The sequence below is a fragment of the Capsicum annuum genome, chromosome 2 (genome assembly GCF_002878395.1).
Source record: "Capsicum annuum cultivar UCD-10X-F1 chromosome 2, UCD10Xv1.1, whole genome shotgun sequence".
In the NCBI taxonomy this organism is placed as follows: Eukaryota; Viridiplantae; Streptophyta; class Magnoliopsida; order Solanales; family Solanaceae; genus Capsicum; species Capsicum annuum.
The window spans coordinates 147211595-147234754 of record NC_061112.1 but is presented as its reverse complement, the minus strand read 5'-3'; the positions used below and the strand labels follow the sequence as shown (position 1 = coordinate 147234754).

Genomic DNA, 23160 nt, shown 5'->3' with positions numbered 1-23160 from the left:
CTATCTCAACTCTCAAGTATTCAAAGCTCGTGTAGTAAATAAAGAGGGCACTGTCCATAGCTATATTCTCATTTGTTTTCTCTAATTAACATTAAAACGGTTGAATCTAAATGCACGATTGAATAATTGAGATGTTCTTTGAACAATGAATAATTAAGAGTAATTGTTTTTAATATTTAACCGTGTGTGATTTATTTATTTATAAATATATCTAAATAAAAACAAGACAATTAAATATTAGAAAACGAAGTATTTATATTTGCTAGCGATGGTGGAGATGGTTTGTAGTGATGGTAGTGATAATGATAGGTGTTAGCGGTGAGTAATAATTGCGGTGATAGTCATGATTGCGGCGACTGATGTGGTGGCGGTGAAGTTGGTTGACTTTAGTAGTTGACAGTAACTGAAGAATTATATGATGGTTAATTGTGCGTTGGTAAGTAGAGATTGGCTGTAGGTAGTAATGGTTGATGGAGGTGGCAACGTGATGCAGTGGATATAATTATAATAATGGAGGTGATAGGTGCGACTGATAGTAGTGGTTGACAGCGATAGTGGTCGTCAGTCGTAGTTGTGAAAGTGATGCAAATTAAAAGTCCTAGTCAACTTCATTTCACAATAAAATAACCTTGTTTATCAATGATGGGCTTTGATAATCTTTCCTCCTGACACAAGTGCAAAGGAGGAGTCAAATCTCAACATGAATAAGACCAGTAGATACAACATGGAAGCAGAATCATCTTCTCAAAAACCTCAGATGCACATGACATCATCAAGATTTTCAGTTCCTAGCTGTTCTTCACTATTAATGGCCTTTCTTTTTGCTCTCTCTGCGTCTTTCCAATTCAATGACCCTGGTAATTACCCTTTCTATTTTCTTCATATAGCTATTGAGAATTGTGATTCCTAAGTGTCTCATCAGTAGATCTCTTTCTGTTTTTGGGTTTCAGATTGGTACTTCTGGATTCCCCTGTATGCACTGGCTTGCCTCGTCAACATCGTTAATGAGTACACAAAAATAGCCAAAATTACACTCTTGATGGGGACCATCTTATTCCTCAAAGTTGTCATTGAAGATGTTGTCTTTCATCAAGGAATATCTGGGATTTGGTCATTTGATATGGGGGAGAGAGTAGTTAGGGAAAAGATTGGAAGTGGACTTGTTATCCTCTCCATGTCTTTACTGCTGCGAAAAGGAAACCCTAATAATACAACATTTTCAAACCATGTTGAATTTGGTAATTTTTCAACCCCACCTCTGGTTTGGTTCTCATATGGGTATTCAATGTTGTTCGATTTTTGTTTTATTGCTTGTCCACTAAGGTCATGCCATCTGTTTTCTGTTTGCAGGGCAGTCGATCTTGGTTGCAATAAGCTACGGCATGTCCTTTGCTTTCTTTTTTTCCTCAAAGCCAGAAATGAAGTTGTAATCTTACAACATTTTATAGTCTCGTGGGTGCAAGTTTAGTTCTCAATGTTACCCTTCCCCGATGTACTAACTTTTTTTGCACGAAAGAAAAAAAGAATATTGCTAGCTGCAGTTTCTAGACTCAAATTCTTGCTTTATACGAAACCAATCATTTATACGTTCAACAAGGACGAAACAAATGTTCCTGGCCTATGGCATAACTCCAGAGAGAGATAGCAAATTAGCAAACCTGCCACAACTATGAGAGTGGAAATTTAACCATGCATTTCTGATTAAAAATGGAGATTGGGTAACCCCAGAAACTAGAGAGGATGAAAACGGGAATCAGAAAAAGCTAAAACCTGTGATAGTAAATTTCATTACATCACAGCCAGGGTGTGACAAACTAGGTCACACAAACCATAACCTAAGGACGATTACAAACCTTTTTCCTTCCTTCAAGCACACCAGGCTTCGGGATTCCAAATCTCTACAGCTCTGAATGCACAACATATTAAGTAGAGGATTTAGTAAAGACGTCCCTTGCAATTGGAGGATCCACACAGGCATGGAGACCCTTCTCCAGGCAATAGTTTGTATCTATAATTAAAAGTCAGTTCTTCACCTGCAAGTATCTGCTCAAGAAAGTCGATGGGGCACAATATGTTAAGTGTCATGAAAGGCGATGAAACATAGCACAATGTATCAGACCAAAACTTAAAGACGTGATGGGATTAACTGGTTTTAGCTGAGGTGAAATCAAGTCGCCCCAAAATTTCCAGTACAAAGAAGAAAGTAAGAACAAGCAAAAATCTTGATTTTTTCCCAAGATCTGCCCGACATAATTGTGCACGACACTTGATCAATATTTAAAAAGGAGGAGAGAGAACATACATCTCGACTTGCATAAAAACCAATGTGTGCAAGCTGATTATCCATGCTTTCCACGAGAACTTGGTAATTCACGAGATTTGGCGAGCAACTAAAATTGCAACAAAAAGGAAAGCAAAACATTTTCGTAAGAACTTTAACTGAAAGCAATGTGAAATGAAATTACACATCAACTCATGATCAGCAGCAGGAAATCCAAAGATCCCAGTTGATATTTCACTTTTCAAATTGTTTCTTTTTTGAGTTTGTAGGGTATGCTACATTTACGGCAGAAGAGAACTTAAAGTTACAAATACGACATTTGTTAAGTGAAAGATCATTTCACTGACAAGCAGCAATATGCATTCTAAGAAAAAAGGCAGTCCGGTGCACTAAAGTTTCCGTTATGCACAGGGTACGCAACCTTACCTTGCATTTTTGCCAGAGGCTGTTTTCAAGGTTTGAACCCGTGACCTCCTGGTTACATGGCAACAACTTTACCAGTTACTCCAAGGCTCCCCTTCAAATTTCATATGCATTCTAAATAAGAATATTTCATCTATTAAGATTTTCATGTAGGCACAGCATGGTTATAGTACTCAGTACGTCCTATGCAATTAGTACTAAACAAGTAGAATTGTTCTACATTCTATGAGGGACCCTATAAGCCATCTAGCTCTACAAAAACAAAAGGCAAGAGTTTTCTACCAGTGTTTATGGAGAAGCCTTAAATCAGTACTAATTCCCTACAGCAAACTACTTTATAGGAAACCAAGGTGCAAATTGTATGCGGAAACGCCAACAATCATCAAAAAAATAAAAGATGTAAGACACTGCACAAAACCACACTTTCACATAGCTATACAACAACAGCATACCCAATGTAATCCCACATAGTTGAATCTATTTAAAATTAAATCTCAGCAATACCGAGATAGATGAGGTAGAAGCACAGAGAGGTAGAAGCACAGAAAGGCAGAAGTGAGAACAAGTTGAAGAATCACTCAATAACCGACATATTTTAGAACAAATTTGGTGGGGTTGAAAACAGATATTATGCATTGTACACAGTTGAGTAAAACAAATTGAGCACTAGAGAGTACTGGCCAAGCAAATAATAAAAACATAAAAAGATAGTAAATCAGTGCTTTTTACGTAAAAGAGGACTCTCTTTATAGCAAGTTGGAGTAAAACACAGTACTCCTTCCATCCCATAAAAACAAATTGTGATGGTATCCTTGCAGACTACATAACAGTGCTTTTTGCGTAAAAGAGGACTCTCTTTATAGCAAGTTGGAGAAAAATTCAGTACTCCTTCCTTCCAATATTAGTTGTCCACCTTACTATAAATACTTGTCCTAAATTACTTTTCCATTTACTAAATCAAGAAAAAATTACTTAAAATTAACCCCTACAATTAATATCTTTTGAAAGCCTAAACAAGTTGATAAGTACCAACAGTTTCTTTTTCAAAGAAATGGATAAAGAATAAATTAGTAAAAGAGTTAATACATAAAAATGACCCTAAACTTGACACCAAATTATAACTTTGACCTTAAACTTTGACAGTGCACAAATATAACCTTTAACTATTCAAAACTGCACAAATATGACCTCCAATCCTACGTGACAAAACGCGTATTCAACACACAAAACTGGGCATGTCCAGCTTAAAATCGAAGGGAATAATACATAAATATGACCTTAAACTTTGACAGTGCACAAATATGACCTTTAACTATTTAAAACTGCACAAATATGACCTTTAAATGACTCTTCACTATTATTTTTTCATTATTTTCGGCTCAAAGATGAAAATGGCATCTAATTTCTTGTCATTGCGGAAAAAGAGCAATATTGAAGATTTATTAATTAGGCGGGTCAGCCTCATATGAAAAAATCGAGCGGGGATGTATATATATAATAAAGCAGAGGACGAATTTAAGTAATATAATATATCTAAATATTATTTATTTAAGTATTAAATTAAAGATGAAACTATACTAATAATCAAAAAATTATAGTTTTAATAAAACATTATTAAATTAATGTTATTAAGGATAGTAGTAGTAGTATATTAAATTAACGTTATCCAATTAACGTAATTAAAATGTTATTAAATTAACGTTATTAAAACGTTATTAAATTAACGAGGGGCCGACCTACATGATTGTCATGGGGTTCACCCGAACCCCCTCGGTAAAGAAATTACGTTGTATATATATAAGATAGAAAATGTATATTTATGTACGTATATTAATGTTGAACCACATGAAACAAGGCACTTAGATAGCCCAGTGGTGTTATTTGCTCTTCTTGGGTGCTTCCTTCAGCCTACTGTGCGGGTTCGATCCCTGCTAGTAGCTGTTTTTTTTTTTAATTAAAAAAAGCTAGGTGCTGCTGCTATAGAAATAAATAAAAATAATAATAATAATAATAATTTTTTAAAATTAAAAAAAATTTAGGTGCTGCTACTATAGAAATAAATAAAAAAATTATCATAATAATAATAATAACAATAATAATTAAAAAAAAAGCTAGGTATTGCTACTATATAAATAAATAAAATAATAATAATAATTTTTTTTTAAATTAAAAAAAGTTAGGTGCTGCGCTACTATAGAAATAAATAATAAAATTATTATTAGAATAATAATAACAATAATAATAATAATAATAATAGTAATAATAAAAACGACGTCGTTTTAACACAAAAAGCAAAACTTTGACAGTGCACAAATATGACCTTTATCTATTTAAAACTGCACAAATATGACCTCTCCAAGTCAGCCCTTTTAACGACGTGGCACCGTGTGATTGGATTACCTTTCCACATAGGCGCGAGTGAGACTCACGCATGGGGTTGCAAAATCGGAGGTCATATTTGTTCAGGTTTTGAATAGTTAAAGATCCTATTTGTGCACTATCAAAGTTTAAGGTCAAAGTTATAATTCGATGTCAAGTTTAGGGTCATTTTTATGTATTAACTCTTAGTAAAATTACTTTATCTTATTTATGATTTCTTAAGGGGCGTGTAAAGGAGAAAGTAGACAACTAATATGGAACGGAGGGGATAGAACTTTTAGACTGGAATTTGATGCTCGCGTTGTAATAATAGATTTACTGGTTGTCAATCTTCAGTTAATGAACTGACCATTTTAAGTGTTGTTTGGCATTATAAAAGAACTTCGAGACAATATTCCACATTGCCTTACTTTTACACTTAAATAAACTTAAATTGGAGCTGATCGTCCAAATATAATGCAAATTGACCACATTGAGATTAAATCAAATCAAGAGAGCTGTAACAGTACCTGTGGTTGATATAACGGGAAACGTTTCCATAGTTAGTAGCATCGATTACATGTGGAGATTGCCCTTCAATCAGTCTGCTCATATCATCAATGTGAGCATCTATCTCCAAGAAGTACCTGCAACCTTCTACGCCATACCTACTCAATAGGTAGGATCCAGATATAAATAAGGTGCATTGACATACAACAAAGCAACTTCGGCTACCAAGTAGAATGTGTTATAACCTATTGCGTCTTTTATTTGCTTCCTGCTCATCAAGTACCTCTCCGACATATTCACACACAAATGTACCACGAAGGATTGCTTCTCTTGCCCTGACTGCCCATCCCTGTAAGACAAAATAGTAAATAGCTAGAGAAACTAATATTAAATAGCTAGAGCAACAAAACTACTAATAATTTCAGATCAAATCATTACCTTTGTCTCGGTTTTATATATTTCTAGCTTCACACGCACTCCACTTTGTAAAACCCTATTCTGACAAGATTTATCGCAAGAGCACCATTGATTGCATTCATAGACTAGGTAGCCCTCCTGACAATCAAGTTAGACAATCAGGCACAAAATGCTAATCGAATCAAGCACACCCTACAAAATTTCTAGCATCATGTATGGTGATCATACTGTAAAGCTCTGTCAGCCAACACAATTATCACACAAATCCAGATTATTGAGTTGGATTAGTACACAAGGCATCCTTTTTTTTTTATATATAACACTAGTACACAAGGCATCCTTGAGTATGTAATTATCAGCAAAAAAAAACACTACGGACTACAAGTCACAAAAATATGAAAGAATAATTATAAGAATGTAGCTTTTACCTCCAATATTATCCGACCTCTCTCATCATATGGGAACCTTCCACGCATAGGCTTCCCATAAATATCTTTTGCATCCTCGTAGTCATTATCAAAAAGGTAAACATGGTCACAAGTTTGAGAAGAGCATGCTGAATTTGGACAAGCACAACCCAATTGGGAACCCTGCATAAAAGAGAAAAAACTGATTTAGAGAGGAGGGGAGAGAGTGGTGAGGCAACATTATGAAAACCACCTGTTCCAGTGCTTCGCCAGATGAAATGGAAGTTGCACGGAACATTAGAAGTCAAAGTAAGTTACCCCTATTGCAAGACCCACGGATTGATCGATCAACGATTTTGTCGCATAAGTAAAGCTCTCCCAAGGTAGAGAACTAGTCGTAATTTGGCCATCAGAGCCATCAGCAAGAATGTGGAGGGAGGCAAATAAATTTTCTTCTACAACACAAGTTATCGGAACTGACTCCTGTCCAAAGCTTATGTCATCACACAAGAGGATAGTTTTGTCCGTCGGTTCATGCTTGAACTGTTGAGAATCAATGACATAGTGACACTCATCCATTGTCCACTCACTTATAGCAGAATCTAGTGGAATACTTCCAGTTCTATTCGCTTGATCAGGAAGGGGAGGTAAAGAAGATACTATGCAAGGATCACGGACAGGTCTACACCCTTTGGGGCAAATGAAACCATCTTGGTGCCAGCTTACTAGGATATTTTGCTCACTACACAATTTTGCTGCTTTGAGATACATGCGCTCCGGCAAAATGCCATATGTTGCTTCAAGTGATGCTTGGAGGCTTACTTTGCAGCAAGTAATGCGAGCTATTGATAAGATGTCTGAGTTACTTGGCCGTGGCTTTGTTCTCTTAATATCAGCAAACAATATCTTTGCAATATCTAAACAGTGGGGATCTGCCAGTCTACCTAGACCAGCTACCTCGGTTGCACTAGGTTGAATGGTAGATTTTCCACTAATAATAGAGTTTGATGACAGGATGCGTCTCTTCATATTCTGAGCATTTCTGTTCCTAATCCTATATGCTACAGATCCGAGACCCTTCTTGAATTTCGGACGGCTAAGTCTTCCTGACTTCAATTTATAAGCATAATAACGGATCCCCTTCTTGGAGATATGAGAGCCAACCGGGTTAGGACCCATGTGAGCAGCCTGATGATGACGGCCTAGATCAGGTAGCAAGTCAAATTTCAGGCCACAAAATCTGCAGATGAATTTTCGGAAACCAGACTGGTTCTCTGAATTGACATTCTCCGTCAACAAGGACTTGCCTATATCAGGCTTCTCTGACGACACCTGACCTGCGGGAAAATGATGCTCTTGAGCAGTATGAGACAATCTGAAACTGGCAGGATGTGTGGTGAGCACGTGGGACCATAACTCCTCTGAGTTCCCAAAATTGCTAGTACAAGGAATACACTGGAAAAGCATGCAATTTTCAACAAACTGTGAATGATGCCTTTCCTGCACATGGGTTTCCAAAACTTTCTTATTAGTAAAAGAGTCCAGGCAGATAGCACATGCATAACCCCTGAACAGCCATTGTGCTTCCTTTTTGTGATTGTCCATCCAGTGTGTGCCAAGCACTTGCTCATCTGGAAACATTTCTGAGCACACTTTGCACTTTATGACATCACAATGATCCCGGTCATTATCCGTAATCCTTAATAATGGAGTGGGTTCTTCGACGTAAGCGGAAGCTTGTGCATCTTCACTTAAGCTAAAGCCCCAAATGTTTTTCAGCCTCTCTTTTTCAGTACAAACTAATTTCATTAAGAATTCACCAACCTTTGGGTCTTTAGAAGCTTCAGATATGACCCACTGGAATTGCACTTCTTTTGGAACTGGGTTTCTCAAAGAAAGTATACTTTTGAGAAGTGTGTGGAAAAGCTCACAAGCTTGATGTAAATGCAATCTTTGATCCCTGGAGTGGCAATCCTTCAAAAGTTCTATGAATACTTCCTTCGAAATTATCCTACTCCTGCCATTCCTCGCACGTTTAAGCCAGCTTGGTAAATGCTTATCACAGTATAATGAATGTCGTTTTGGACTTTCTAGGCAAAGCTCACTTCCATGTGGCCACAAACCAATGCAATGCATCTCAGAACCACTAGACTTGTTCTGCAAATACTGAGGTGCCTCAATTAAGTTGTTCCTAATGCAAGATTCTCCACGTCGAACTGAGATAGGATCAACTTGAAGCGGAGGATCAAATGCTCCAGCGAGAACAATATCTTTGCAACTTGAGGTATCTAATCTAGGTACACTGTCCTTATGCTTTCGCTTATGTTTACTCTCTGACAAAATGGAGTCTGACCCTTTCTCATCTCGGGGCCTGTGTTTCTTACAGAAAGGAGAGCTGCTTAAGGCGCGATGCTTGCATTTAGTCCCAAGAACAGTGGTCCCTCCACACATAGGTGAATCAACATACGGCGATGCTTCTGCCTTAATGGAGCTACTGGCAAAGCGAGAGGCCAAGTGCACACAACAATAAACATCACCATCATTAGCCCATCTGACACATTGTCTTCCTTTGGTTTCAATAAAGGCCATACACTGGCGATTCTTACTTCCATGATCAAAGGAATTACTAGTAACAACTCCATTTATAGGAATCAGTTCCACATCTTTCACCTGAATGATGTTGGAATTGTCTGCTTGAACAATAATCTCTCCCCATCTATCTGCCACACTACCAGGGGAACCACTTGGAGGAACCTCTCCAAGAGATATATCATCCTTTGTAGGTTCAGAATCTAACAATACATTTTTGGAATTATTATGGCCACCAAGAATACCAGCATCAAATCCAGCAGGGACAGCCTGATGTGACACCTGAAATTCAACGGGCAAAGCATGTGTCTCAGCACGACGAACTTCAAGCTTGGGCCTCTTTCTGCTCTGCTGAAGCTCCATCGTTAACGGGCTATCATTATTCGGCTGTTCAATATCTCCACTATCAGATAGGGGATGTGAAAGTGAAAACCATTTCATAACCTCAGATTTGCAATTCTTCCACTGAGAGTTCAGATCAAAATCTAATCCTTCATTTGAAAGTGAGTTCAACTCATTCAAAAGTATAGAATCAGCCAATTCCTGAATTACAAGATATTAGCTTTAGTCAGCGCATGCCACAAAGATATTAATATCACGAATTTCAAAAGACCAGTTCACCACCTATTCAATCAAATGGGTTTACTATTAAGGTAAAATGTTATTGAGAAGGTAGCAAGTACTATCAATGAAACGACTGCAGACATAATCAAGCTTTGATGACTTCACATGACTAAAGGAAAAAGTAAAAAAAGCATACTAACACACACACTTCCTTTCCCCCATCTCGAGAGTAAGAAGAGGAAGTTGGATTCTGCTTCTTGATGATATGGACCATATGGTAGTTTAGGTCCTTGCTCCTCTTTTTTTTTTCGGTGTGGGTATGTGTGTGAGCAAGCAAGGGCAATGAAGCATGTTTTTATGCGTCAACAACAATCATACTTCAGTCCTTGCAAAACTTCACTTCCAATGGCAGCAATTAGCTCTCCAAAGAGCGACACCTATCCTATAAAACTGCCTCAGTGCTGCTGTAAGAACTCTATAGTTTCAGATGTGTCGAAACAGAAACTCGATCTTAAGAAGTCAGGTACACATATATAATAGTTAATTACTCATTATTTCTATTAGAAGTAATGACATTTTCACTCCAGCAAAATACAACGAAAGAATGGCAAAACAAACAATAAACTTTTTACGACCATAGACATACAGCAGAATGGGTGGTTCATATATGAGCATCATTTAGGGATTTACCTCCTTCAGCATTTCAATTGTCTCGGCACTATCGGCATTCTGACAGCTCTGAATCCAAGACACCGTCAAAGATGATTTTTTATACGACGGCAGTATCATCTGCAGAAGAAAGTAATTGTGTTATCCAGGCACAAGCAAGAATAAGTACAGTGCAAGGTATGAGGAGTCAAACCTTGATTCCGAATCCCAGTTATTTGTTTTGGCTTTTTACCTGTATACATTTTTGTCCCTTTTTTTTTTTTTTTTTTTTTTTTTCTGGATGTCTCGCACCGTATTGGGGCGGGATGGATGAAGTGGAAGCTCGCTTCGGGGGTGTTGTGTGATAAGAAGGTGCCGCCCAAGCTTAAAGGCAAATTCTACAAGGTGGCAGTCCGTCCGGCCATGTTGTATGGAGCGGAGTGTTGGCCAGTTAAGAACTCCCACATTCAAAAAATGAAGGTGGCAGAAATGCGGATGTTGCATTGGATGTGTGGGCTGACTAGGGGGGATAGAGTTCGGAATGAGACTATCAGGGAGAAGGTTGGTGTGACTCCAGTGGAGAATAAGATGCGGGAAGTCCGATTGAGATGGTTCGGACACGTGATGAGGAGGGGCATGGATGCCCCGGTTCGTAGGTGTGAGAGGCTAGCTTTGGATGGTTTTGGGCGGGGTAGGGGTAGGCCGAAGAAGTACTGGGGAGAGGTGATTAGGCGGGACATGGAGCAGTTACAGCTCACTAAGGACATGACCCTAGATAGGAAGATCTGGAAGACGCGAATTAGGGCAGAAGGCTAGGGTCAGTTTGGGTCGCTAGTGTAGGGAATTACTTGGAGGGGGTATTATTCTTGTTATGATATCTTGTTTCTTGCTTTATTACGAATCTGTTTACTTTTCTCTGTTTACTATTACTTGTGGGTGTCGTATTTATGTTATGCCATCTTGTTCCATGCTTTACTATGAATTTGTTTAGTATTCCGTGTCTCGAGCCGGGGGTCTATCGGAAACAGCCTTTCTACTTCTTTAGAGGTAGAGGTATGGACTGCGTACATCTTACCCTCCCCAGACCTCACTATGTGGGAATACACTGGGTTTGTTGTTGTTGTTGTTGTCTTTCTTCCTTTTTCTCTCTCTCTTTGTTCGGAAGGGAAGGGGTTTAGCGATGATGTTTTGTAAATTGAACTCATTTTACCCTCCACTTGAAAAACATATACATAGTGTAGCATGGACAAATATACATTGTTGCATTCATTATTATATCTATCAAAGAAAGTATTAACTCAAGTGATCCATTTGGAAAAATCTTCATGATAAGTCACATTAAAACACATTCCCATTCTACCCATGCTAGAGACATGCTAAGGACATGTGTTGACTCACTCGTCCAATAGTCAATTGTCAACATTAGAGTTTGTCAACATTTGGCTAGTTTCAAGATTCCAAAGTATAGATGTTTTCCCAGTAACATAGCCTAGCCTACCTGGACACATCAACCTTTGGGTAGTGGTTGTTCTAATTAGCTTAAAGAAGAGCAGAGGGTTAAACACAATGGACACTTTAAGATCAATGGCTCTTTAACATCCAAAGAAATGGACACTTTAAGATCAATGGCTCTTTAACATCCAAAGAAGAAGAATCCACATAACATACGTTACCATTTTTATTTAAAGATAGAAGCAAAAGAATGGCACTACAGAGTCAAAAACAACAATGAAGATCAGGAACCAGATTTTAGTGTAATGAACCACATCAAGAAGAGTGCTCGAGAAATGAAACACAAAAGAGGGGGAGAGTATGCATCTTTTGTAGCTTCAAAGACGGGAGATTTTACATCATTAAATTTCAGAAGCATCCTTCCAAGATCAGGATAACCCTTGCAGCGGGAAACCTCCATTGCAAATTCCTTCCATACCATCACATTGCGAGCAGTCTCTTCTAGAGCCTACATGAGTCAAGTAACATCTCAAATAAAAATATTATAACAAAGTGAAAAACAAGCATGAGTCAAATGTGAATGTCTGTCTCTATATATAATATGAGCTTCAAAAGCAAACCTCAGCACGTAATTGATCAATTATATTCAGTATGCTGATAGCAAGTCTATGCAGGACAGTGCGGTGAGGAAGAGTCAAGTCTTTCACCAATTTCAACCCAGCTTCATGGGTTCTATATGGGATGGGACGCGGAGATTCACTAATTGGGCGAACGAGAAGCACATCGGCCCAAGAATAAATTCTGGTGCGAGGAAAGAATATCACAAGATATTTTTTCCTCTCATGTGTAGGCTTAGCTTTGAGAGTCGATAGTGGCCAATCAGCTCTTGCACACCTAATTCCTGCTTGCCATGACCCCCTCCACTGCAGAATATTCAAAACAAACAGAGAATCATCACTAACCATTTTTGTTTCAGTTTTTTTTTTTTTTTTAATTTTCTTTATTCGGGGGGTTTTGGGGGGGGGGGGGGGGGGGGGGGGGGGGGGTCGAGGAGGATATTGAAGTTGGGTAATGCAATGTGCTTCCATAAAATTATAATTTACAAAAGAACATCAGATTGTACAATTAAGCTATTCCTCAATATTTTTGAGCATAGAAAGTCAACACAAATTTGCTACTCAAGATGGACAGATAACTACCAGCCATTTATGTACAACATCAGTTTGACAAGTCGACTTCGCCCCATCTCATCCATTCCTTGATATAACAACTTGCTTCTATTTTTTATTCATTTATATCTTGTACTAAAGAGAGGATCCCTTTTGTAGAGATATTTAGGATAGTTTGGTAAATTATTGTGGTTGAGAGTCTTGAGACATACATCTACATATTTTTGACAACATCTTGGTGTACTTGACTATAACGAAAGAAAAGGAAGCAGTGTCAAATGTCCTTCCTCAGTAATTCCAGCGATTCAATTATTAATACAAAATGAGAAACTGCCAGATCCCTCTCAATACATGAAAAAAGGGAATGAAAGAGAATCTGTGTAATCAGCCAAAATCTATATGTATCAGGAGAAGTAAGTATTTTCATGATCCCACCAATTCAAAGACCCTTAATGCAACATTTCAATCTGTTGAATTGGAAAAAAGAATATGTCCTAGACTCGCTAAACTTGGGTAATCGATATGCAGAACTTTAATTTAAGAAAAAGTTTATTCCATGCAACAAAATGGCTTAATGGCGCTGCCTTATGTTTAAGACCTCCGATGCCCCATTAATCAGTTTCGTGATCTCACCGAGAACCACTTGCTTTGGCAAACAGGAACATGTTATTTTGCTATCCCCTTTTAAAGGTGATTCTAGTAAACACAAAAATTAAAGGATCTTTCACTCCAAAAAGGTCTTCATCAAAATAGGAAAATTAAGCAAGTAGGTTATAGAAATATATACAGAGATAAAATGACCAAATACTAATAAATACCTTGACCCATACTGCTAGAGGTCCATCTTCTTCCAGCCACTTGGAATCGCAGGGAGAGGATCCCACCACCTGGCTACTATTAGGGACTCCAATTTCAATGGTCTCTGGCACCAGACCAGGTCTTGTAACATGGTCATGTTCCTCAACATTGTCATCTCCAGAATCTGGGAAATCACTGCACTGCATTTGTCCATCTCCCCCAAAATCATAATATGCATCTTTAGTATGAAGCCCATCTGCAGTTGGTAATCCCTCGACAGCGAATTGACGTCCATCTGCTTTCTCTTCCTGACACTCCGAATTAAGAACTACATCATCAACTTTCAAATCACTGGCTTGAACTTGTTCTGCATGTTCAAGTTGGTCTGGTTTTCCACCATACATAAGAGTAGCTCCAGGGCCCTGTTGAGGGCAATCAGACTCCGTGACATAATGTATATTGGAACATGAGAGCACTTCCATGATTGCAGAAAAAAATCTTCACTGCCATACGATGACTGAACGAGTTCAACCTCTATATTATATGCTAAACTGACTAGTATCCCTGGTTGAACAAATAATCTGAAAATACTAAGAATAAACAAATATACAAAACCTCCAAAGCAAACTACACACATACAGTTTATGTTCTTATCAATAAGCAGTATAAAAAGAAGTTACTTTTTCCAGCGCCAAATACAAAAAGTTATGATACACCAAAACATGCACCTTTTTCAACTATTCAATTAAACTCTTACAAATCCATTTAGCTTGCACTTAAAAAACAATAGCAAATAAGAAACCAGCTGAATCTTTTTTTATCATAAATGTGGTGTCTAGGCCAGCTGAATCTGCTCCGGCAATTATGCCAGTCAACTTTCAAAAAGGGTTCAAGCCTTGGAAACAGCCTCTGGCAGAAATGCAAGGCAAGGTAAGGATGCATACAAGACACTCTTGTGGTGGGCCCTTCCCCGGACCCTGCGCATAGCGGCAGCTTTAGTGCACCGGGCTGCCCTTTTTTAACTTTCAAAAAGGGCTTATTAGGGCTTCTTCCTATGGATCCTGTCTTGGTGAAATAATATATAAGAAGGTAACTTTCACCAGAGTATTTGCTAGTGACTAGTGTTAAAAATCACTTTCTTTTAGATCGAATGTAGAATTTTATCACCTCCAAACATGTATATCTTTATCATATTGCCTCTAATATTTAGTACTGTAGCTGAATGTCTTTCAAAATCTTCAACTAATTATGGCTCCATCATATAATTCATACGTTTATCCTACTGATCAAATAACATTTAAGAAAAAAAGCACTTCTAAAATTGCAAAGCATTTGAGAGGAAACTTGAGCATATACTCAAAACTCTGTAAGGAACGATTAGCACTATAATTGTACTTCATTTAGACAATCTGGTCACTCGACTTATTTTAGGTTTTTCAAATTCAAAAGGCAAAGCTATCATTAGAAGGGGGAAGAAATTATGCACAAACAGACAGAGGTGCATATATATAATTTTCTTCAAGAAAAGGACATGAGTTATGTCTAATGGGCGTATAATAAAAAGGAACATAATATGAGCAAATTCTAAATTCAAAGTTTTTCATAAAATAGTAAGAATAATGTTCTTAAATATTATCCTTGCTTATTTCCAAATAACAGATTCCAAGAGCGCATCCGGATGAAAAACTGAGAATTATCTTTTATATCCGAAAATTTGCGAGGAAAAATGCAGCATAGTTTATCTTACAGAAATTCATAGTTTCCTTCTTAATTCTCCCTCTGTCCACTTTTATTTCACCACTATATTAAAAATAGATGTTCACTTTTACATGTCCGATTTAGAAAACAAGAGATAATTTATCACTTAGTTCCTAATTACCCTTATTATATTTTATATAAACTATAGTCATTTCCCAAAATATTGAATTTAATAATTCAAAGGGTGATATAATAAAATTGTCATCCTATTTATTGCTCCTTGAGAGCTGTGAGAGATCAATTCTGGACAAGTAAAAATGAACGGAGGGACAATCTGTTTTACTTTCTAGTAAGTTAGACTAATCACCTCCCCAAAAGAGTAACAAACAATGGCGTATGTTATTAGATGATGTAAAAGAACAACAGTAATAGCGATACTACCAAGAAGAAGATAATTTCTAAAACCAAAACTAGAAAATATTAACGTGCAGAAAAACTACAAGTAAATAATCCCCAATCGATATCAATCAAATCAGTAAATTATCGCTGTGATTCAAGTTCTAATCGATTTAGAAATCCCTCTCTGGAAACAAATAATTCAACCGTTTCAACCGACAAGCTTCAGTTGTCGGTCCATCTCCGCATCTGCTTCACAGTCCGGCTTCAATGGACTGCTCAACAATTTAAGTTCGACTATAATTCAATCCAAAATCTCAACTGTAACTAATGACATTCACTGAATCACTAGCAGATTTCATGCCAGTTATGCACGATAAGCTGTATACGATAACTGTTGTGACTCAACAGTGTCAACCGACAAGCTTCAGTTGTCGGTCCATCTCAGCATCTGCTTCGCAGTCCAGCTTCAATGGACTGCTAAACAATTTAAGTTCGACTATAATTCAATCCAATTTCAACTGTAACTAACGACATTCACTGAATCACTAGCAGATTTCATGTCAATTGTGCACAATAAGCTGTATACGATAACTGTTACTAATAATTAGCTTTAAACAAGACATTCGATACAATCGAAGATACCGCTTCACACACCTGTATATGAAATTGTTAAATTAACAAATCAAACACAATTACAAGCAGCTACATTATTTAATTACCAATTAGCAGCAATAGAATAAGAACTCTAACTGTATCCAAATTGAATTTGTAACAGATCAAGAATGTACCACGATAAGCCCTAGCGAACAAATAAAATTCAAAAAGGTAGGTCCAAATCAAAAAAAAGTACCAAATTCAATTGACCTACCCCCAAATGTATGTATCAATCGTGCATGCCCTAAAAAGGGAAAATTAATGAGATAGAAATAAAAAAATTAAATCAAAAGGAAGTGGGTTTTATGCTTTGGTGCTAAGGGTTTTCATATTTGTTTGACGTATTTGGGTATGAAGACCTAGGTGTAGACATGGCAACCCACATAAAAATAAATATGTAACATATATTATATATGTATAATATGAACAACACTAATATTGTCTAAGCTAAAATACAGGCATGAAAGAGATGACAGGTAATGTACCTTTACAGTATAGATCAAGAAATTTTAAGGATATATTTTTCCAGTAGGTGCAGATTTGGGAGAGGGGGGATTAGAAATTGTCGTGGGGGTGTCAATTTTATTTTATTTTTGACTAAGGAATTGTTGCAGTGTTAGGGGGAAAAAAAAAAAAGGAAGATAGTAGATGATATTATAATAAATGCGTGGTGACCAGATTTTTAAGCTTAGAAATCATGGTTGAATGGGCACGTACCAGGGTCCAAAAATATTATACTAGTGGTTTAATAGGGATGAAAGAAAACAGGGGGCAAGATGATGATAAAGTTGAATACGAAACTTTAGATTAAAAAAGAAAAATAACGAAAGAGGGGAAAAAATCGAAGTAGATTAATAATGGAGTTTTTTTTTTTTTTTTTTTTTTTGGGGGTGGGGGGGGGGGGGGGGGGGGTAGGTGAAGGGGCTCTAAGGCATGAGAAAATGAGGAATTCGTAACGTGAAGTGGGTGTCGATTTGGAAATAATTGGGTAAATTAGGGGTAATTATGGAATTTTAAGAATGAGACATCGAGATGCGTTGAGGGACTGATTGGATGTTGTGCAATAAAGTACAGCCGAGCCTATTATTAATTACTTTTGAAGAAGGTTAAAATGGGAATTTCGAATCACGAAATTTTGGAAGACAGGTACTTTAATGGGCCGTTTGATGGACCGCTAAGTGCTTAGAGAAATTTTCATTTTCAACGATTGCCCCTTTTTTGGACAGTTATTTAGTAAAGGAAAATTTACACCTCATAATTAAGTATGGATCTTTGGAGTATTATTGTTTCCATTTTAATTAATGTTGCATAGTTATAATTTTAAAAGTTAATTAAATGGTTTTTGTCCGAACTTTTTACATGCCTTTTGAAATATATCTTGTTATTAATTTATGATATATAGTATTTTATATATAGTTTTCAAATATATAAATTTATTTAAAAAGAATTGATGATGTTATGTCTGAATTCATAAAAATTGTAAACAAACTTTAAGCCTTTAGCGAGATACACACATTTTATATCAATTTTACATAATTTTCATACATAAAAAGATGAGCAAAATTTTAAGTTTTGAGTGGGATATACATATCTTATTCCAATTTCATATAATTTTCGTAGAAGAAAATTTGAGCAAGTTTTCAAGCCTTAAGAGTGAAAATTTGCATATGTTTTATAATGCAACTCTTGTTATGATTTGTCAACCGAACACTCTTGCTATATTTCGTAATTATGAATTTAATTTTATATGTATGGGTAATTTTTGTAGACGGTCCATCTACATTTCGTATTATAATTTGTTTGGAAAAAACTTAAATATATCATCAAAGTGTTAGAAATGATTCATTTATGTCGTTCATTATAAGTTTGACATATTTAAGCCGCCGCCTTTAAAAATTTATCTCATCTATGGCACTGTCGTTACAAAAAGGTTCATTTCGTGTCATTAATTGCAGCAGTAGTTTTGCAAAACTATTTTTACTACGTGGACTTTTATTAGAAGTTTACTTCACCAAATCTAATTCAAACAATGTTACTTGAATCAAAAATAAAAAAAAATAGGACTTATTAAAATAAAATTTGATATAATTAATGAGTCTGATTTTTATTTTTAATGAGTCCAATTTGTAGAAATGTACGGGGTGCAAATTCTGCAATTATAGTGTTTATAGACTTTTTTATAATTTGAATATGTTATTTTGGGGTGGTCAATTTATAAGGAATAAGGTTACATAGTTATCGTTTTTTTCATCAACATTTAATTGAATTCAAGATAAGTTGCTTCTTCGGCCCAAACCGAGGAAGCCCTTAGATATGGTGCAAAAGGACTCTTGATCTATCCTTGATCAGAGATTTCTCTATGAAAAATATCAATCGGAGTGTGAAGAAGGGGATGGAGAAGGAGCCCTTGACCGCTGGAGGATTTATTCAATCACATAATTTAACAATTTGGACCAACTTTTACTTTAATGTGTCCGGTTTTTAATTTTGATTATACATAATATTAATTGATTTGAATTTCATTACGTGGACCTCCGATAAGAGGCCACATGGCAAAATGATTTTACAAAATCACCATTATAAAATAATGACACAAATGAACCTTTCTGTAACGACAGTAATATAGATGAGCCAAACTTTTAAAGACAGTGGCATAGATGAGCTAAGCTTATAATGAATGACATAGATGAGTCATTTCTAATAATTTGATGACATGTTTTAGTCTTTTCCCTAACTTTTTAATTTATTGATCTTTTAGACTATGATCACATAATTTTTTTTTTTCTTTTTGATAAAAAATGATGATCATATAAGAACATATTAGGTGATGACTCAAAAGTTTGTAAGTTATTCAAACGTTAAATGACGGCCTAATATATTTGCCTCCAAAATCGAGAAATATACATATATTACCTAAAAAGTAGATTTTAAATGTTGTAATTATAAATTATTTAAAATGGGATAAAATCTAAAGTGTAACCTCAACAATAGACATTTGTGTAAATCGACCCTTTGTGCAATCCTCGGTGAAATAAAACCAGTTGTTTTCCGATCGAATTAATTGCATCTATACCCAATTTTCACTGTAAATTTCAAAGGGAAACGTATTTGAGTAGTGCTATTTATGATTTATGAAAAGTAAGTTTTATTTTAAAAGCTTAAAATATTGGTAAATCACTATTATTGCAAGATGAAGATATTAGTTTTATTGATGTTTTGACAAATTAATAATTTTCCATTTTATTTTATGACACTTAAAATTTATGTTCCACATTTGAGCTTTTTCCGAGTAGATTTAAGAGTTGAATCGTAAGTTGAATTATTGAGATTCGAATAACAAATTATTTTGGGTAAAAGGAATTAATCACCTGAACTTGAAGCATAATGGCAAAACTTTAGCTACATATTTCTGAATTTAAGGGTGTGTTTGGTAGTCTGGAAAATATTTTCCTATTTTTCTTTGTTTGGTTGTTATATAACTTTGGGAAAATATTTTTTAAAGGAACTCATTTTTCTTTATTTGAAAAAAAATGACTTTCCTCATGGACAAAGGGAAGTCATTTCTAGAAAATTTTGAGAAGTGACTTATGAGAACTTGAAACCAAAATATGAATAAAGTGATCAAAATAAGTCACATATTTAATAAGTTACCAAAATAGGGTAAACGTAATAATTATACCCTTTTTTTAACTATTCGATAGAGGATGTGTACAGTAAAAAAGTTTTAGTAAAACTTAGTAATAAATTATTACGTTTTACAAAACTTTTTTATAAAACGTAATAATTTATTATGTTTTACAATTTTTTTTGTAAAACGTAATACGTAATTTATTACGTTTACATGATTTGACATAAAGAAATGATATGATAGTACACTGAGTTTTTTAAAAAAAATTATAAATTAAAACTTTATAACTTTTATAAATTAAAACTTTTTATTACAATTTATAAATTATAACTTTTTATTATATTTCTTACTATTTTTTTTTTTAAATTATTGCTTCGTTTTATTAAATCAAGTACCACCTAACTCACTCTTTTTGACTTTTTTCTTTCATAAATTAAATTAAGAAGTTACTTCTTAATAAATAAAAAAATAAAAAATACGTAATTATAAATTTATTTTATTAATACGTCATAAAAAATTACATTATTTTTTAAATTTGGTCAGATGAATGTATAATTGTTGATGTCATGTCTCATACAAACTGATCGAATGATTAAAAATATGTAGTTAAATATTACTCCTATGTTTTCGAAAATATATTGTAATTTTAATTAGAGGGTCACACGCTCATGTAAAGTTAAAATTTAGGTAGAAAAAAATTTATTTTCTATTCACCAGTCAAACACCATAAAATAGTTTTTGAAAAATATTTTTCACTCAGCAACCAAACATAAGAAAATAAGTAAAACACCAACTTATTTTCTATGAAAATATTTTCCACCATACCAAACACACCCTTAATGTAATAATGACTTTCATGTGTGATTGAAGTTTAAAGCTAAGACAGTTTATTTGAAGTTATTCTTTGTCAAGCCTCTTTTTAGACGTAATATGTCATATACTTGAAGTTATTCCGAAGTAGAAGACTCATAAAAATTGTTAAGCTAAATAGCCTAGCCTAAATAACGGCTCTAATATCGTTTTTTCGTGCATTTACTTAGTTTTCACCTTGTTATTTAAATTATATCAATGTTTATGAATTATTTAATTGATAATCATTATAGACAAACTTAAAAGTAGTGCTAGAGGAGGATCAGGAGCAGATTCACGAGATTTAGAATCAATTTTATTTCAAAAATGTTAAGAACCTTGAGAACATGTGCGCCAATTTGATTTGTGATGCTAAGGACAAGAGGTTAATTTTCGTTAGGTTGTCGAGTTACTCAAAAATTCAATATGTGATCTTGAAAAAACTAGAAAATTTACTGAGTTAGATTTTGACAAATCAATCTTCAATCTTCAAAGATATATGTTTGGACTCACGAAGCTAAAATTGATTTATAATGGTTAAATTTGCAAAAATTTAGAAATTTTGACTATTTCTTAAGCGGGAATACTCAAATTGGCCATTTATACACATCTTACCCGTCACAAGGCGAAGTTCACGAGGATAGCCAATGTTTGTGCTATTATTTAAGTTTTGGTCAACGTTTGCAAATTATTTACTTAGCAAACATTTAAAAAATTGAACTTAAGGACACAATGTCCTAGTGTTTTGAACAGAGTTTTTTTAACTTAAAAGAACATGCATAGTGTCTAAAGTTTTGAACTGAAAAGTTGAATTTTGAGATGAATTATTGCTGAAAATTTGAACTCCAGAACACATTGATCTGAAGTCTGAGAAAACAGAAAAAGAAAAGAAGTAGCAGTGACAATTGCTGCAAAATATATGAACTTTCTTAAAATTTTCATGTCATGACCTAGTTTGACCTTTGGAGTTACTGCCACCATTCTCTTACTTGTAACTTTTGATGAAAATAGTTATGTAGTAAATATTATTGAAGCTTTTGGTTTTCAAATTTCAACTTAGTGTTTTGATATTTGTTTTTGGTCATGATTACTTCAAATTCAAACCGAAAAATTTTATTGAGGATGTAGCTCCTTATCAAAAACAATTACATGCTCAAAATTCGACCTTAAAATCTGTGGTGGTGCTTAGAATTTGAGCCTAAGATCTCCAATCAAGGATGAAGAGATACTTATTGATCACCCAACACGAATTTTGAAAGTCCGTCTTGAAAATTGTTACTCCGTTATTAGGCTCCTCGAATTATTCTGGCAGCAGGCAATAAACTTTTAAGGGAATCGATCCACAACAGAGAACCAAAACCATTGACATTATATTACTAATGCCTAATGATGATTGAGAGAGTGAATGCAAATAAAAGTAGTAGCCTTTTTATGTTATAAATAAGCTGAAACCTCTATCCCTAAACAATTGGGATGCATGCACCTCTCTATTTCTTATCAACCATGAAATTGAAATATATTTACTGATGAGAAAAGAAGAAACTATTTACTGAAGAACTAAATTTATAAGCAGTGGCAGTGTACAATATAAATGGTCTATTTTCCTTCTTAAGCATCTTCTACTACCCTACTTTCCTTAATTGGAATCTTCTGCCCCTCATATAAAGGGAATTTTACAGCATAGAGCAATTAGTAATGAAATCTTCCCATTAAATTCATTGTTAGTAGTTGCCAAGGAAACCACAATAACCATATTATGGTGGGCAAACAGTCTGCTTTTCCACCAATCTGAAATCATAAATTGGATAATATATTAAAGTAAGAAGCTAATTAAAGTTGAATAGGTGTTTTTAATTTTTTATTATTGGACTGTGTATGGCCTGGCAAAACAAGCTGCACTAATCACGGAGTTGCATCTTAGATTTGGCTTACTAGTTTATTAATTACATTTCAGGAATATAATATTACAGTTTCGTGTTATGAAGATAATATCAATATAATATTAGCAACAATATTAACATACACAACTTATTGGCTCGGTGTAAACATCGGGGCTGAATAAGTTTTTTCCCTCAACAACGCGGATGACCATATTATACCATTTGCATATCAGTGCAGTACTTTAATACTATAATATAAGCAGGTTAATTCGTAACTTGATATATGACTCTGTAATGATCAGTTTCAAAGTCGTTATAGGAAGTACTCCATAGATAAAAATAGAACAGCCCCAAACCTAGCTAAATCCTAGTATATGAAATGAAACCAAAGATTGAAACAACCCACGAATGCGTGAAAAATAAACTATCTTTATAC

The 23160-nt window shown here is 35.0% G+C and overlaps 2 protein-coding genes across 14 annotated transcripts; one reads left to right on the top strand and one right to left on the bottom strand.

Moving 5' to 3' along the window:
• Positions 1-555: 555 nt before the first annotated feature.
• Positions 556-1555, top strand: LOC107860367. The gene is made up of 3 exons (XM_016705702.2): positions 556-857; positions 951-1238; positions 1351-1555. The coding sequence occupies exons 1-3, from the start codon at positions 701-703 to the stop codon at positions 1428-1430; spliced, it is 525 nt and encodes a 174-aa protein (XP_016561188.1). The 5' UTR covers positions 556-700; the 3' UTR covers positions 1431-1555.
• LOC107860366 (histone-lysine N-methyltransferase SUVR5) lies at positions 1548-17232 on the bottom strand. Of its 13 annotated transcripts, none has more exons than XM_016705695.2 (13): positions 16853-17232; positions 13637-14197; positions 12270-12572; positions 12047-12157; positions 10240-10338; positions 6715-9528; positions 6418-6579; positions 6011-6127; positions 5818-5921; positions 5593-5730; positions 2708-2755; positions 2303-2390; positions 1548-2043 (listed from the first exon to the last, which is right to left on the bottom strand). In XM_016705695.2, exons 2-13 carry the CDS (start codon positions 14096-14098, stop codon positions 1936-1938), a joined length of 4554 nt encoding a protein of 1517 aa, XP_016561181.2. In that variant the 5' UTR covers positions 14099-14197; positions 16853-17232; the 3' UTR covers positions 1548-1935. The 13 variants fall into 13 exon arrangements, with proteins under 13 accessions (XP_016561181.2, XP_016561180.2, XP_016561184.2 ...); XM_016705694.2 differs by having other exon boundaries at positions 13637-14180; XM_016705698.2 differs by having other exon boundaries at positions 13637-14119.
• Positions 17233-23160: the final 5928 nt, after the last annotated feature.